This window comes from Argopecten irradians, chromosome 13 (genome assembly GCF_041381155.1).
Source record: "Argopecten irradians isolate NY chromosome 13, Ai_NY, whole genome shotgun sequence".
Taxonomy (NCBI): domain Eukaryota; kingdom Metazoa; phylum Mollusca; class Bivalvia; order Pectinida; family Pectinidae; genus Argopecten; species Argopecten irradians.
The window spans coordinates 36,797,327-36,814,650 of record NC_091146.1 but is presented as its reverse complement, the minus strand read 5'-3'; the positions used below and the strand labels follow the sequence as shown (position 1 = coordinate 36,814,650).

Below are 17,324 nucleotides of genomic sequence, written 5' to 3'. Positions count from 1 at the left end.
ACGTTCAATGCTTAAATATCCAGCGCTAACGTCATTTCAGCGGGAATATTACAAATGGTTACATCACCACTGGAGATACTAGTCCTGCACAAACGTTATCGGGTATCACGTGTTACATGAATTAGTCCCGTTATATACACGTTACTTCTTCACGAAACATAATGCTGATTTGTAAAGAATAAAACATCTTGTTTACGGCGGCGAAGGTACATAGTTCAGTAAGCGTATGGAATGTTTAATTTCAAAATTCATTTAGTTTTAAGTCTAAGGTGGGTAATATCTCACATCTATAACACACGACTGCACGTGCTTCATCGTCTGCTGTAATCCCCAAATATATCGGAGGCTGCGCGATAACCCCTTAACGACACTTACACGTGAGAATTTAATCCTCGTCAGTCTCCGGTAATCCTCGGGAGGCGAAAAACAAAAATTCTCAGGTCGATTAGGATTAATCCAGATTTGTAAAAAAAAATATAAAACTCTTGATCTTGGCGAGTTTTTGTTACCGGACGTTTCTGAGTTAATACGGCCCTCATGTGATATTTCAAGAATTTTCAAATCAATCATCACCGAAAACATGTTATTTTTCCCAGTTACTTAATGCTATGGTTACACTTATGTGTAAATTATCTGTGTCAAGAGCGACACAATTATAATAGTTTTAGATGTTAATGACATCATTAGACCTCCGATTAAAAATAATTTCTTCTGATGTTCACCTTGGAATTTCAGGAATGTTAAGTAGAGCTTATCTCCGTCACATTCAAGTCTACATTGATAAGCATTTGAGGGAAGCAGGCGACTGTCTATGTTTCTAAATATATCCCCCTGGTACACCGATAGCGTCCTTCTGTTAACTAAACACGAACACCAGAGTTGGAACTATATTCATGCAAATTCAAATTTGTTTCCGTTACTTATCAAACTTATATAATAATTACAAATATTTCACTCAACAGTAAAAAAAATCATTAAAAAAACACGTAAATCATTCTAATACTTCTTCAGCGATCGTGTAAAATACCTTCATAATCACACTATCATATAGTTGATAATTACATGTAATTAAGTAACTTCTAATTAATGTGTAATCCGTCTGGTATCCATTGAATTTGACTTCATCCCTGTAATCTTTTGTATGTACTGCTAGTGTTAATATAAATCCATTTTGCTTATAAGTTTTTGTACCGACCATCTGATCAGCCAATAAAAGAACAAATGGCGTCGATTTTTGTAACATCGCTTCTGATTGGCTGAGATTATGACGTAATGCTTTCATAGGAGTTCCGAAGTGAAATAGGAATTTTGAATAGATCATCTATAGTAAAATGAATTATAAGCATTAATTTGAATAAATTATTTTTATGACATGTTTCTTTAACCATATTTCGACGGAATAGGAGTCAATCCTTTTATTGGTTCCCTTGTCCTTTTATATAATGTATATACACAGCAGACCTTCCCTAATATTTTTGCAAGTCCCTGTGATTGCTATCCTTCCCTTCTATATTTATAAGCACCTGTGGATGCTACCAATCCCTTCTATATTTACAAGCCCCTTAGACTGATATTTCTCCCTTCTAAATTTGCAAGTCCCCGTGATTGCTACCCCCTCCCTTCTATATTTCTTTATTTGCAAGTCCCTGTGATCGGTACCCCCTCTCTTCTATATTTCTTTATTTACAAGTCCCTGTGATCGGTACCCCCCTCCCTTCTATATTTCTTTATTTACAAGTCCCTGTGATTGGTACCCCCTCCCTTCTATATTTCTTTAATTACAAGTCCCTGTGATTGGTACCCCCTCCCTTCTATATTTCTTTATTTACAAGTCCCTGTGATTGGTACCCCCTCCCTTCTATATTTCTTTATTTACAAGTCCCTGTGATTGGTACCCCCTCCCTTCTATATTTCTTTATTTACAAGTCCCTGTGATTGGTACCCCCTCCCTTCTATATTTCTTTATTTACAAGTCCCTGTGATTGGTACCCCCCTCCCTTCTATCCCCTCCCTTCTATATTTCTTTATTTACAAGTCCCTGTGATTGCTACCCCCTCCCTTCTATATTTCTTTATTTACAAGTCCCTGTGATTGCTACCCCCTCCATTCTATATTTCTTCCTATGAACTGAAGTCGTGTACATGTAACAGGGCGAATTACATCACTGAAAAGTATACCAGTATCCAAACACCATCCCTTGTGAATTCATACAAATAAAATACAATTGTATTCGCCTTGAATACTTTAAAGCAATAGTTCAGCACTTTTGAAGTTTACATACGAATCCCCATTCATTTATTTCTCCACAATGCTTACAAGCATAAAATTCCCAAACGTCTATTGTTTCGATATCCTGTTTCCTGTTTAGCGCTCATGCGTACCACCAAACATCCCGTGTTTCCGGTCAGTGGTTATATTAACGACTTAAAGTCGACAACGCTCGCTGATGCGGGTGACTCGGCGGATATCGTAACCACTGATGGCGGAAACTTTGGGATCAGGTTTACATGGAAGGAAATAAGTTTGAAATGAGATATTGAGTCTACATTCCAGAAAAATAGCCTTGTCTTTTATATATTCATAGTGTGCTTTATTCCACTTCAATGATGCGTGCATGTGAGTGTGGGACGTTGGTGAGTGGAAATGGAGGATATTCGAAAGAAAATGACGATGACGTCACATAAAGGTACATCCGGGTGTTCCAAGGTACAACTCATTATTTATAACATAATCCGCCTGATATCCAGTGACTTTGCCGATGTGATATTTTTATTATTATTATGCCTCACTTTCATTTATAATGCTCTGATTGGATCAAACTTGATCACATGACGTTGAATATTTAACCGGAAGTGGAAGATCGTCTGCATTTCCTTTGGAAAGCCAACAGAGGACGATGTTATGAACATTTTTTGTGACAAAGATGCTGGAAACACTGAAAAGTCTACGAAATGTGCAATCACTGATGGCATTTATACAGAACCGTCACCATGGCAAGCTTGTAAGACTACAACCTTAAGTAATATATAACTAGAACACGTGAAATGAATTGAATAAGGCCGTTTATTAACCATAAACGGCAGTATATGTGTTATTTGTTATATAACATTATATAACAATTTTTACAAGAATATACAATAGTCTTAGATGGGGAACAAAATCCGCCACAATGGTTTTAGCACTTAGTGTATACATTTTGCGATAACTGTTATCCGGATACCTAAGTGCAAAAACCAACCTCCCCCCTCCCCCCCCCCAAAAAAAAAAAAAAAAAATAGAAAAGCTGAACATTTTGGATTTTTCTTAGTATTTTAAGTGTCGGCTTTACGCGATGGCACAAAGTGTTTTTTTTTGCTTAAGCTAAAAGAAATATGTGTCTGTTTTAATTTGGGTTACCCGACCGACCCCATTTTTTTACCCCTGCCCCTACGAAAAGAAAAATAATTAAAAGTCGGGATTACGATATTAGACTCCGGTTCCGGCCATTATTTTAGCGTGAAGGACACTAGAAAAAAAATTGTCGACCTATCGTTCCTACATGGTTTTTTTTTCTTTTTTTTTTTGGCAACCCTAAACAGACATTTTTTGACCTTATTATAAAACATGAATGTTACATACGAATTACATTATTGATGTTGTATCCACTCCTTTCCCTACCTCTTTATCTATCTCTCTCCTTCTTTCGTCTTTAAAGGGCAACTACATTTTCTAAACAAAAATGAAACAGTTTCTTTAAAATGATAATGTAAGACAAATCATTCCGATGAGCTAAGATGAGGTTACAACAGCGATCAAAGATTATCTGTGTTTTTTATGCTAGTGACTTTTCATTCTACGGTTTTGCCGTCTTGCGCAGTGATAGTCAACTAAACCGCGGGATGTTCATTAATTTTAATTAACGTGTTCTTACGGTGATGATAAGTGTAGTATTAACGGTAAGTTAAAACTTTTGTCGCTCTAAAAATCATCGATCTCTTGTTATATTCACATTTTAAATTTTTCAAAGCTTTTTTCAGAAAGGTAGTGGGCCTTTTAGAAAGTTAGTGGGCCTTTTAGAAAGGTAATTATGGTAATACTCTTTAAAATATAAAACCATTTTATGATGCATACATTATATCTTAATGGAGAAGGCGTTTGTAAGTTTAAATGTTGGCAATTGTTTACACAAAACGAAGCCGAACGCAATAGCGCTGTGCCACATTTACGGAGCTACTTCGTGTGTGTGAATTAAAAGTAACTTAGGATAATGCAATGTACGATTTTTTTTTGTCGCAGGAAAGTCGGAGTTTTTGTAGAAAAACGCGAGTTTTGTAGTAGAAAGCGTAAAATTGTGGACAGCGTAATTACAGCTGGCCTCCGAGGTCTGCTATCCCATTTATCAAAATAACAACATCGTTTTATGTTAGTTATGAACTTGTAGCAAGTGCGTGTACAATGAAATTAACACTTAAACTTTACATAATATCTCGACTGCATGACGTCACAAATGCAACAGGATTGAGCTCTCGAGGAGAACTTTACAGTAGATAAGTCTGCAGCTATAATTGTTTTATCAAGACTGATCCGCGATATAAAGCTACAACTAAGATAGACTTTGATTAAAGCTATGAGTGCTTCGCGCTGTTACATGATAACAATGCTTTTCCTGTTTTTCTGAAATAGGTCATTCACTTCAATTATCAAAACCTGAGGTGTGCAACTTTTCTAATTTAGTTTTGAAGCCTGGTCTAGATTTCATCCATATTTATTTTAAATCCCCAAGAATCCAGATCTTGTATCTTTTTTAGTGTCCTCTACCTGGGCGTAAAGATACTTTTACATTGATATAGGAAAATTTAAGTCGCCAAAATGTGAATTTTGAATCAAAGAAACGTTTCTTATATTGAAACCAAACATCAGTACGTATACTCTTGCCGGTAACTAAAAATTACGACTCGAGGAAATGGGGTTTACATGCAACACGTGACGTTGAAAAAAAAAAACTACACTTTGTTTGTACTTGGCGTACGTAACATGCGTGTAACGCCACTACCGCCTCCCAAAAGCTCTTTGTTTGTACTTGGCGTACGTAACATGCGTGTAACGTCACTTCCGCTTTCCAAAAGTTCTTTGTTTGTACTTGGCGTACATAACATGCGTGTAACGCCACTACCGCCTCCCAAAAGCTCTTTGTTTGTACTTGGCGTACGTAACATGCGTGTAACGTCACTTCCGCCTTCCAAAAGCTCTTTGTTTGTATTTGGTGTACGTAACATGCGTGTGACGTCACTAACGCCTCCCAAAAGCTCTTTGTTTGTACTTGGCGTACGTAACATGCGTGTAACGTCACTTCCGCCTTCTAAAAGCTCTTTGTTTGTACCTGGCGTACGTAACATGCGTGTAACGTCACTAACGCCTCCAAAAAACTCTTTGTTTGTACTTGGCGTACGTAACATGCGTGTGACGTCACTACCGCCTCCCAAAAGCTCTTTGTTTGTACTTGGCGTACGTAACATGCGTGTAACGTCACTACCGCCTCCCAAAACCTCTTTGTTTGTACTTGGCGCACGTAACATGCGTGTAACGTCACTACCGCCTCCCAAAAGCTCTTTGTTTGTACTTGGCGTACGTAACATGCGTGTAACGTCACTACCGCCTCCCAAAAGCTCTTTGTTGTACTTGTACTTGGCGTACGTAACATGCGTGTAACGTCACTTACGTACTACCGCCTCCCAAAACCTCTTTGTTTGTACTTGGCGCACGTAACATGCGTGTAACGTCACTAACGCCTCCCAAAAGCTCTTTGTTTGTACTTGGCGTACGTAACATGCGTGTAACGTCACTTACGCCTCCCAAAAGCTCTTTGTTTGTACTTGGCGTACGTAACATGCGTGTAACGTCACTTACGCCTCCCAAAAGCTCTTTGTTTGTACTTGGCGTACGTAACATGCGTGTAACGTCATTAACGCCTCCAAAAAGCTCTTTGTTTGTACTTGGCGTACGTAACATGCGTGTAACGTCACTACCGCCTCCCAAAAGCTCTTTGTTTGTACTTGGCGTACGTAACATGCGTGTAACGTCACTAACGCCTCCCAAAAGCTCTTTGTTTGTACTTGGCGTACGTAACATGCGTGTGACGTCACTAACGCCTCCCAAAAGTTCTTTGTTTGTACTTGGCGTACGTAACATGCGTGTGACGTCACTAACGCCTCCCAAATGCTCTTTGTTTGTACTTGGCGTACGTAACATGCGTGTGACGTCACTAACGCCTCCCAAATGTTCTTTGTTTGTACTTGGCGTACGTAACATGCGTGTGACGTCACTAAATGTTCTTTGTTTGTACTTGGCGTACGTAACATGCGTGTAACGTCACTAACGCCTCCCAAAAGCTCTTGTCGGGCTCCTCTAGCTAGCTATATAGGTTTGGTTTTTATAATGCTATACCGGAGAATCTCATAGCCGTTATAACTTCTGTATCTCGACATTTAGATATTATTCGACTCTTGTTTAATCTCAGAAAAATACTAAAAGATGCATAATGATCATTTGAACAAAAAATGTTTTTAATTGTGTATATATATATGTCTGAATTAAAACACACAAAAAATAATATAAAATAATTTTTCAACGGTGGTAATGGTGTAAAGTAAGTAACTTTTGTAACTAAAGAAAAATACTAATTCGTCTGCTCCTATTTTTGATAAAACAAAAATATCATTCGTCAGCAATGGAGCTTTAATAATAGTTATGCATGTAAAATCTACCAGTGTGAAGTCTATAGTACTTATTAATTAAAGAGTATAGCTTACAATGTCCAATGGGTTTGTCTAAGTGCATCCTAATTCCTAGTTATTCTAACCCCGAACTTTACCATTTTATTGACTATTTTGTTCTTCTTCGAGAGTACGCAATCAAAGAGGGATAACTCCTATGTTTTTAACATTGCTGGAAATTACTCCGAAATATTGCTATTGTCTTCAAAGAATACACGTTACCCTGTTTCACTGTAGCGAATGATGTTACCCTGTTTCACTGCAGTGAATGATGTTACCCTGTTTCACTGTAGTGAATGATGTTACCCTGTTTCACTGTAGTGAATGATGTTACCCTGTTTCACTGTAGTGAATGATGTTACCCTGTTTCACTGTAGTGAATGATGTTACCCTGTTTCACTGTAGTGAATGATGTTACCCTGTTTCACTGTAGTGAATGATGTTACCCTGTTTCACTGTAGCGAATGATGTTTCCCTGTAGCGATGATGTTCCCTGTAGTGAATGATGTTAGCGAATGATGTTACCCTGTTTCACTGTAGTGAATGATGTTACCCTGTTCACTGTAGTTAATGTGTTACCCTGTTTCACTGTAGTGAATGATGTTACCCTGTTTCACTGTAGTGAATGATGTTACCCTGTTTCACTGACCATATTAGCTAATTATGTTACCTGTTTCACTGTAGGAATGATGTACCCTGTTTCACTGTAGTTAATGATGTTACCTGTTTCACTGTAAATGTGTTACCTGTTTCACTGTAGCGAAGATGTTACCCTGTTTCACTGTAGTGAATGATGTTACCCTGTTTCACTGTAGCGAATGATGTTACCCTGTTTCACTGTATTGCAATGATGTTACCCTGTTTCACTGTAGTGAATGATGTTACCTGCCTGGTGAATGATGTTTCCCTGTTTCACTGTAGTGAATGATGTTACCCTGTTTCACTGAGTATGAATGTTGTACCCTGTTTCACTGTAGCGAATGATGTTACCTGTTTCACTGTAGGAATGATGATGTTACCCTGTTTCACTGTAGTGAATGATGTTACCCTGTTTCACTGTAGTGAATGATGTTACCCTGTTTCACTGTAGTGAATGATGTTACCCTGTTTCACTGTAGTGAATGATGTTACCCTGTTTCACTGTAGTGAATGATGTTACCCTGTTTCACTGTAGTGAATGATGTTACCCTGTTTCACTGTAGTGAATGATGTTACCCTGTTTCACTGTAGCGAATGATGTTACCCTGTTTCACTGTAGTGAATGATGTTACCCTGTTTCACTGTAGTGAATGATGTTACCCTGTTTCACTGTAGCGAATGATGTTACCCTGTTTCACTGTAGTGAATGATGTTACCCTGTTTCACTGTAGTGAATGATGTTACCCTGTTTCACTGTAGTGAATGATGTTACCCTGTTTCACTGTAGTGAATGATGTTACCCTGTTTCACTGTAGTGAATGATGTTACCCTGTTTCACTGTAGCGAATGATGTTTCCCTGTTTCACTGTAGTGAATGATGTTACCCTGTTTCACTGTAGTGAATGATGTTACCCTGTTTCACTGTAGTGAATGATGTTACCCTGTTTCACTGTAGTGAATGATGTTACCCTGTTTCACTGTAGTGAATGATGTTACCCTGTTTCACTGTAGCGAATGATGTTACCCTGTTTCACTGTAGTGAATGATGTTACCCTGTTTCACTGTAGTGAATGATGTTACCCTGTTTCACTGTAGTGAATGATGTTACCCTGTTTCACTGTAGTTGATGTTCACTGTAGCGAATGATGTTACCCTGTTTCACTGTAGTAGAATGATGTTACCCTGTTTCACTGTAGTGAATGATGTTACCCTGTTTCACTGTAGTGAATGATGTTTCCCTGTTTCACTGTAGTGAATGATGTTTCCCTGTTTCACTGTAGTGAATGATGTTACCCTGTTTCACTGTAGTGAATGATGTTACCCTGTTTCACTGTAGCGAATGATGTTACCCTGTTTCACTGTAGTGAATGATGTTACCCTGTTTCACTGTAGTGATATTAGCTTTAGTGAATGATGTTACCCTGTTTCACTGTAGTGAATGATGTTACCCTGTTTCACTGTAGTGAATGATGTTACCCTGTTTCACTGTAGTGAATGATGTTACCCTGTTTCACTGTAGTGAATGATGTTACCCTGTTTCACTGTAGCGAATGATGTTACCCTGTTTCACTGTAGTGAATGATGTTACCCTGTTTCACTGTAGCGAATGATGTTACCCTGTTTCACTGTAGTGAATGATGTTACCCTGTTTCACTGTAGTGAATGATGTTACCCTGTTTCACTGTAGTGAATGATGTTACCCTGTTTCACTGTAGTGAATGATGTTTCCCTGTTTCACTGTAGTGAATGATGTTACCCTGTTTCACTGTAGTGAATGATGTTACCCTGTTTCACTGTAGGAATGATGTTACCCTGTTTCACTGTAGGAATGATGTTACCCTGTTTCACTGTAGTGAAGTGACTATTAGCTGAATGATGTTACCCTGTTTCACTGTAGCGAATGATGTTACCCTGTTTCACTGTAGTGAATGATGTTACCCTGTTTCACTGTAGTAGAATGATGTTACCCTGTTTCACTGTAGTGAATGATGTTTCCCTGTTTCACTGTAGGGAATGATGTTACCCTGTTTCACTGACACTGTAGCGAATGATGTTACCCTGTTTCACTGTAGCGAATGATGTTACCCTGTTTCACTGTAGTGAATGATGTTACCCTGTTTCACTGTAGTGAATGATGTTACCCTGTTTCACTGTAGTGAATGATGTTACCCTGTTTCACTGTAGTGAATGATGTTACCCTGTTTCACTGTAGTGAATGATGTTACCCTGTTTTCACTGTAGTGAATGATGTTTACCCTGTTTCACTGTAGCTAATGATGTTATCCTGTTTCACTGTAGTGAATGATGTTACCCTGTTTCACTGACCATATTAGCTAATGATGTTATCCTGTTTCACTGTAGCGAATGATGTTACCCTGTTTCACTGTAGCGAATGATGTTACCCTGTTTCACTGTAGTGAATGATGTTACCCTGTTTCACTGTAGTGAATGATGTTACCCTGTTTCACTGTAGTGAATGATGTTACCCTGTTTCACTGTAGTGAATGATGTTACCCTGTTTCACTGTAGTGAATGATGTTACCCTGTTTCACTGTAGTGAATGATGTTACCCTGTTTCACTGTAGTGAATGATGTTACCCTGTTTCACTGTAGCGAATGATGTTACCCTGTTTCACTGTAGTGAATGATGTTACCCTGTTTCACTGACCATATTAGCTAATGATGTTACCCTGTTTCACTGTAGTGAATGATGTTACCCTGTTTCACTGTAGTGAATGATGTTACCCTGTTTCACTGTAGTGAATGATGTTACCCTGTTTCACTGTAGTGAATGATGTTACCCTGTTTCACTGTAGGAATGATGTTACTCTGTTTAATGATGTTACCTGTTTCACACTGTAGCGAATGATGTTACCCTGTTTCACTGTAGCGAATGATGTTACCCTGTTTCACTGTAGCGAATGATGTTACCCTGTTTCACTGTAGTGAATGATGTTACCCTGTTTCACTGTAGTGAATGATGTTACCCTGTTTCACTGTAGTGAATGATGTTACCCTGTTTCACTGTAGTGAATGATGTTACCCTGTTTCACTGTAGTGAATGATGTTTCCCTGTTTCACTGTAGCGAATGATGTTACCCTGTTTCACTGTAGTGAATGATGTTACCCTGTTTCACTGTAGTGAATGATGTTACCCTGTTTCACTGTAGTGAATGATGTTACCCTGTTTCACTGTAGTGAATGATGTTACCCTGTTTCACTGTAGTGAATGATGTTACCTTACACTGTACCTGTGTTCCTGTTTACTGTATGAATGCCTAATGATGTTACCCTGTTTCACTGTAGTGAATGATGTTACCCTGTTTCACTGTAGTGAATGATGTTACCCTGTTTCACTGTAGGAATGATGTTACCCTGTTTCACTGTAGCTAATGATGTTACCCTGTTTCACTGTAGTGAATGATGTTACCCTGTTTCACTGTAGTATTAGAATGATGTTACCCTGTTTCACTGTAGTGAATGATGTTACCCTGTTTCACTGTAGTGAATGATGTTACCCTGTTTCACTGTAGTGAATGATGTTACCCTGTTTCACTGTAGTGAATGATGTTTCCCTGTTTCACTGTAGTGAATGATGTTACCCTGTTTCACTGTAGTGAATGATGTTACCCTGTTTCACTGTAGTGAATGATGTTACCCTGTTTCACTGTAGTAGAATGATGTTACCCTGTTTCACTGTAGTGAATGATGTTACCCTGTTTCACTGAATTAGCGAATGATGTTTCCCTGTTTCACTGTAGCGAATGATGTTACCCTGTTTCACTGTAGTGAATGATGTTACCCTGTTTCACTGTAGTGAATGATGTTACCCTGTTTCACTGTAGTGAATGATGTTACCCTGTTTCACTGTAGTGAATGATGTTTCCCTGTTTCACTGTAGTGAATGATGTTTACCCTGTTTCACTGTTTCATGTAGTGAATGATGTTACCCTGTTTCACTGTAGTGAATGATGTTACCCTGTTTCACTGTAGTGAATGATGTATGTTTCACTGTAGTTTTACCCTGTTTCACTGTAGTGAATGATGTTACCCTGTTTCACTGTAGCGAATGATGTTACCCTGTTTCACTGTAGCGAATGATGTTACCCTGTTTCACTGTAGTGAATGATGTTACCCTGTTTCACTGACCATATTAGCTAATGATGTTACCCTGTTTCACTGTAGTGAATGATGTTACCCTGTTTCATTGTAGTGAATGATGTTTCCCTGTTTCACTGTAGCTAATGATGTTACCCTGTTTCACTGTAGTGAATGATGTTACCCTGTTTCACTGTAGTGAATGATGTTACCCTGTTTCACTTTAGCGAATGATGTTACCCTGTTTCACTGTAGTGAATGATGTTACCCTGTTTCACTGACCATATTAGCTAATGATGTTACCCTGTTTCACTGTAGTGAATGATGTTACCCTGTTTCACTGTAGTGAATGATGTTACCCTGTTTCACTGTAGTGAATGATGTTACCCTGTTTCACTGTAGCGAATGATGTTACCCTGTTTCACTGTAGTGAATGATGTTACCCTGTTTCACTGTAGCAAATGATGTTACCCTGTTTCCTTTAATACAATGTTATCCACACCGTTAACTAGTTATTGTTTTCCATCCTGCTCTTAAGTCTCTTGGCATCTTATAATCAAAGAAGGCAAAGTAATGTTTCTGAGTGGCGATCTGGCTTCTGTCCATCATGAAGCGTACGTCGTGTTGTGGCAGGATATGAAGTTTAAGTGACACAAGTCCTAAGTAACTATCGTCAACGTGTAGTAACCTGACGTACGGGAACGCTACCGAGAATTTCAGTGCGTTTTTGTTGGAGATGAGATAGGCCCCACCCCTGAGGTAGGGTGGCCAGTACTTGTGGGGATACACTTTCCGGGGGATCGCCCATTTGTCCCTACCACGACATACAACACCTTTGTTGATGCGATATCCGCTATACACATCGTCCAACTGATTAGGACTTAAAGAGTGCAAATAGGACATAATATTGCGCATGTGCGGTAAATGGTCGTCATCTATAAATAGAATCGCGTGAGCTGTCGGACAATCATTTACTGCCCAATAGAATCCCATTATTGACTTGAGAGTATTGTTAGAATATGCATCTATAAAATTCTGCATGATGATGTCATTATACGCTTTCGCTTCCATAGCAACCATGTCTTTGAACAAAGGGGAATAACCCAGCATAAACGCTATTTTGACATTATCGCCGAGATCGCTAGCCCATGTGTCTCTTATGGTGTTTCGCAAAAACACATTTCTGATACTGGATTTAACTAGGATGAGCAGGTTAAAGGGCTCCGTGGAATTAAACACACACACATGAGGTCGGTACAAGTATCGATAATTTACGGAGTTGATCGGGCGATGAGGAATCGATTTACCACTGTCCAACTTCTCCCGGACCGCCTTCTCCAAGTCGATATCCATAGGGAAATGAATATCCGGGATAACTATTGCTTCCTCCGTGGAATTATCAACAAATGGTATCTCCGTGGTCGTAAGCACCGGAAGTGACGTATTGGCGTCCTGGTCTCGTTTGCGCATTATGAACCGGATATCATGTTGCACATGGAAAGCGAGATAGACGAGGTTGGTAAGGACGAGGAGGGCTATGGTGCGATTGCTCCTGTTCAGGAACAGCTTCATGGTGTAATATCTGACTATTCTCATATTATTTTTGTCAGTCTAATTCACATAGAAATGAAATCTTGTGTCTATACCTTACTCCTCGAAATGAGTTACGTCCCCTAGATGTTTTCCATTATCTATATACTAATTCATGTTATACTGCCGTGATCCCTGGCTGATTTTTAGTTGTCCTTAACTGCTGGATGGAGCGGAGAATTATCTATTCAGATTAAGATATTTGTTGTCAAATCCCAGTAACAAATCTGAAATATAAAAAAAATGCGATGTACAAGCAAAACATCGGGCTATCAACTCTCACGCTTTTGGCAGGAGACTCGTACTTCCCACGATTAAACCAAAATCTCACGATCTTCCTCTCTCTCACGCAAACACTTTTAAATAATTAACTGTTGACAGAATTGATAACAAATATCGAAATCTACATTTAGCATTTGTTGTAGTATCTATTTTCTTGATAGAAAATTTGCTGAAATAAGTTGACTGTCTCCACACATTTACTACATACATAAAGCACATACTGTGTTGCCTGTGATAGTTTGTCCACACTCCGCTAGGCGTCGCTTCGAAAATACTTATGGCACAAATGCAACCTACCGAGAAGAGAGAATCAAATAGTACTAAAGAAAATAAACTAGTCTAAAACAAAAGGCCCAGTGGGCTTGTATAGCTCATCGGGTTAATTTCATAAAAATCACAAAAATCATCGGGCTTATATTTAATTCCCCTACCGTCCCTTAGGCACAAACGATATGTACAAAAACCTCATATACATGACAGCTAAATACTTATATTCTCACCAGAAGTCATTAATATAATTCAGACTATAATCTTTATCGACACCTTATGGCCACCAATTAACCCTGCCCCGCCCATAGGGAGTCAGGCCAACCATTTGTACAATTTTGAATCCCCACCCTGTACGGATTCTACCAATGCAATTTGAGTGATACGCATTGCTTAGTTTCAGAGATGAAGTAAATTATAAGGAAATAGTAAAATTGAACCCTTTTGACCTGTTGTTCAGACCCCTGGAGGAGGGGTTTTATAACAAATCAGACCCCCGGAGGAGGGGTTTTATAACAAATTAGTCCCCCGGAGGAGGGGTTTTATAACAAATCAGACCCCCGGAGGAGGGGTTTTATAACAAATCAGACCCCCGGAGGAGGGGTTTTATAACAAATCAGACCCCCGGAGGAGGGGTTTTATAACAAATCAGACCCCCGGAGGAGGGGTTTTATAACAAATCAGACCCCCGGAGGAGGGGTTTTATAACAAATCAGACCCCCGGAGGAGGGGTTTTATAACAAATCAGACCCCTGGAGGAGGGGTTTTATAACAAATCAGACCCCTGGAGGAGGGGTTTTATAACAAATCAGACCCCCGGAGGAGGGGTTTTATAACAAATCAGACCCCTGGAGGAGGGGTTTTATAACAAATCAGACCCCTGGAGGAGGGGTTTTATAACAAATCAGACCCCTGGAGGAGGGGTTTTATAACAAATCAGACCCCTGGAGGAGGGGTTTTATAACAAATCAGAGAATTTCATATAAAGTTCACGTGATCCCCCTATTTATCATTTGAATTGATTATTACTCCATGATGTCTATGTTATTAAGGTCTTCGTCCATTTCATCCGAATAACTAATAAAAATCATTTGAAAGTCTCCGTTTACAACTTGTTTGATTTCTTGAAGAAGAACAGAGAAAAGACGGATTTTAAATTGTCAGTAACAGTATGTATAACAGTTACATAAATAAGGAATAATAGAGGTCCCAAAATCGAGCCTTGGGGCACTCCTGCTTTTATAGTATCCAAATAAGAGTTGCTGATCACGACTTCCTGTTTACGGCTAACAAGATAATTTTCAAGCCATTTAAAAATAAAACACAACATGACATGTGTTACAAGAAAACCTCGACGTCATACACGATCAAAAAGTGTATAAATATCGCAGACAATTAAAGGCCCACTACCTTTCCGAAACGGCTTTTAATTTTTAAAATGGGAATGTAGAACGAGATTGATAATTGCGTAGAGTCTCAAAAGTTATTAACTTACCGTTAATACAACACTCATCATTATCTCCTGAACAAAATAATTAAAATAAATAAAATGTTAATTTTCATAACGCGGGTCGTCTTACGTATGTTTCCCGCCGACGTCCTAATTACCGCGCGGTAGTTGAATACTACTGCGCCAGACGGCAAAACAGCGAAATGAATCTCCACAGTTTTCATATGTTACGCAGGAAATCTTGCATTTGTTTGGTGTTGTAACCTCATCTTAGGCCATCGATATGTATTTTCTTATGTTATTAATGTCTTTAAGAAACCTATAAAATTTGCTCCGGAATGGTAGTGGGCCTTTAAGGAGGTGTAATTTCTTTCTTTAAAGGACATGCAGCTTTTATGGTAAGATGGTTTGAACATAAACAAAATGGCCTTTAAAAAAAGAAATGGCTGTCCCGTATTCCTAGGGTCGCCATTTCTTACCTTGTGATGTAAGTAGATATTCTAATATGTAATCTATTTTTAGTGAGAATAAGATTCTCGCTATGTAGATATTTTAATATGTAACATGACGCTACCCAAGTTGGAACGCTACCCAAAATGGAATACTTTAAAATATGTGATACAGAATTTCCAGTTTTTAATCTTAACCTAACTGTTTTGGACAAATATTAAAGTGCTGTGTAGTAACTGAGACAAATTTAAGATGTCATATTCTTTCCTATTATCTCTATCTAAACATGAAAATAATGAAATTGAGAAAAAAATCCGGGAAACGACGTCGTGCGACAACTCTAAAAACACCATATATTTTAAAACAAGAAAAACAATTGTTTAATGGGATATTTTTGACAGAAGTGTGACTTAAATAAACTTAAAATGTTTGAACTTTCCTTATATTAATTCATTTTTCTTTTCATGATATCTAGACATGTTTTTTTATCAAATCATATTTAGGAGGTTACTCGAACCTGCTGAAACACGGAGCTAGACCGAGCATGCTCCAATGCTCTCTATTTAACTAGTAAACACACTATGAAATTAAAGCTGAAGGCATCTATTTGTGGAAAGTTAAGGGGAAAATCTGGATTCAAGCACACGTTAGAAAATTTTCACAATTATCTTCAAATAGCGTTCCAATTTGGGGAGCGTCACGTTAGTTTATTTTTATTTGCAGTGAGAATAAGAATCTCGTTAGAAAAGACAAATAAAAATGATGTGAAAACTTATCATACTTATTGATTTAATTAACTAGATAACACTCACCTTAATTAGGCTAAAACTCCTTATACACATTGTTATTTCGAGATCTGTCTCAGCCAGGCTTACGTCAGTTAACTTCTAAAACACAGCCCTGCAGAACTAGAAAAACATTCTCTACATACAGGTCTGCAGGTTTACAGGTACACTTCCACTAAATATTGCTTCCGTGTGTAGTCAACCGTTAGCTGTGTGACGTCATCAACCCTCGTGATGTACCGACAGGTGACAGTGTCAAATAACATTAACGAGGATCTAGAGGTGTCGGGGAATTACGGAAAACAACGGAGATCTACAATTGTCGGGAAATAACGGAAAACGAAGAAGATCTAGAGTTGTCGGGAAAATACGGTACACAAAGAAAATCTGGGGATGTCGTGAAATAACGGAAAACGAAAAAGATCTATCTAGAGATTTCATGAAAACGGAAAACGAAGAAGATCTAGAGTTGTTGGGAAAATACGGAAAACAAAGAAAATCTAGGGATGTCGTGAAATTACCGAAAACGAAGATCTATCTAGAGATGCCGGGAAATTACGGAAAATAACGAAAATATAAAATTGTCGGGAAATTACGGAAAAGAAGATCTATATATAGATGTCGGGAAATTACGGAAAAGAAGATCTAGAGATGTCGGGAAATTACGGAAATCAACGAAGATATATGTAGAGATGTCGAGAAATTGCGGAAAATAACGAAGATTTATAGAGATATCTGGAAATTCGGGAAAATATCTTATTGTGAGTTTTTTTAGCATACAATATCATCCTACTGTGCATAGGCAATACATCTTACTTGTAAATTATGCACATTAAAACACAAATAGAAAATGTATCAATAGATTATTTCTGGGTAATTAAACTGGAAATGATTACGTGATGCACAATTTTTGCGAGGTCTATACGCTTGTGTAGAGCTTCCAGTCGCGTACTTACCTTTACAGTTGTCTGAGAAGAATTTTTCTCTAATAACATATTTAATTAGTGGTTC

The 17,324-nt window shown here is 38.4% G+C and overlaps 2 protein-coding genes across 2 annotated transcripts; both read right to left on the bottom strand.

Moving 5' to 3' along the window:
- Positions 1–3,045: 3,045 nt before the first annotated feature.
- Positions 3,046–6,299, bottom strand: LOC138306371 (protein SON-like). Its single transcript, XM_069246810.1, has 2 exons — positions 5,719–6,299; positions 3,046–5,645 (listed from the first exon to the last, which is right to left on the bottom strand). The coding sequence occupies exons 1-2, from the start codon at positions 6,286–6,288 to the stop codon at positions 4,983–4,985; spliced, it is 1,233 nt and encodes a 410-aa protein (XP_069102911.1). The 5' UTR covers positions 6,289–6,299; the 3' UTR covers positions 3,046–4,982.
- A 5,120-nt stretch (positions 6,300–11,419) lies between these two features.
- Positions 11,420–16,488, bottom strand: LOC138306195 (beta-1,3-galactosyltransferase 1-like). Its single transcript, XM_069246592.1, has 2 exons — positions 16,341–16,488; positions 11,420–13,306 (listed from the first exon to the last, which is right to left on the bottom strand). The coding sequence occupies exon 2, from the start codon at positions 13,083–13,085 to the stop codon at positions 11,994–11,996; it is 1,092 nt and encodes a 363-aa protein (XP_069102693.1). The 5' UTR covers positions 13,086–13,306; positions 16,341–16,488; the 3' UTR covers positions 11,420–11,993.
- Between the last annotated feature and the right edge of the window lie 836 nt (positions 16,489–17,324).

Bases quoted from the DNA above. Each gene is read 5' to 3' on its own strand.
- LOC138306371 (XM_069246810.1), bottom strand. From the start codon at position 6,288: ATGTTACGTACGCCAAGTACAAACAAAGAACATTTGGGAGGCGTTAGT. The intron at 5,646-5,718 runs GTTTTGGGAGGC...TACAACAAAGAG, and splicing joins CGCCAAGTACAAACAAAGAG to CTTTTGGGAGGCGGTAGTGA.
- LOC138306195 (XM_069246592.1), bottom strand. From the start codon at position 13,085: ATGAGAATAGTCAGATATTACACCATGAAGCTGTTCCTGAACAGGAGC.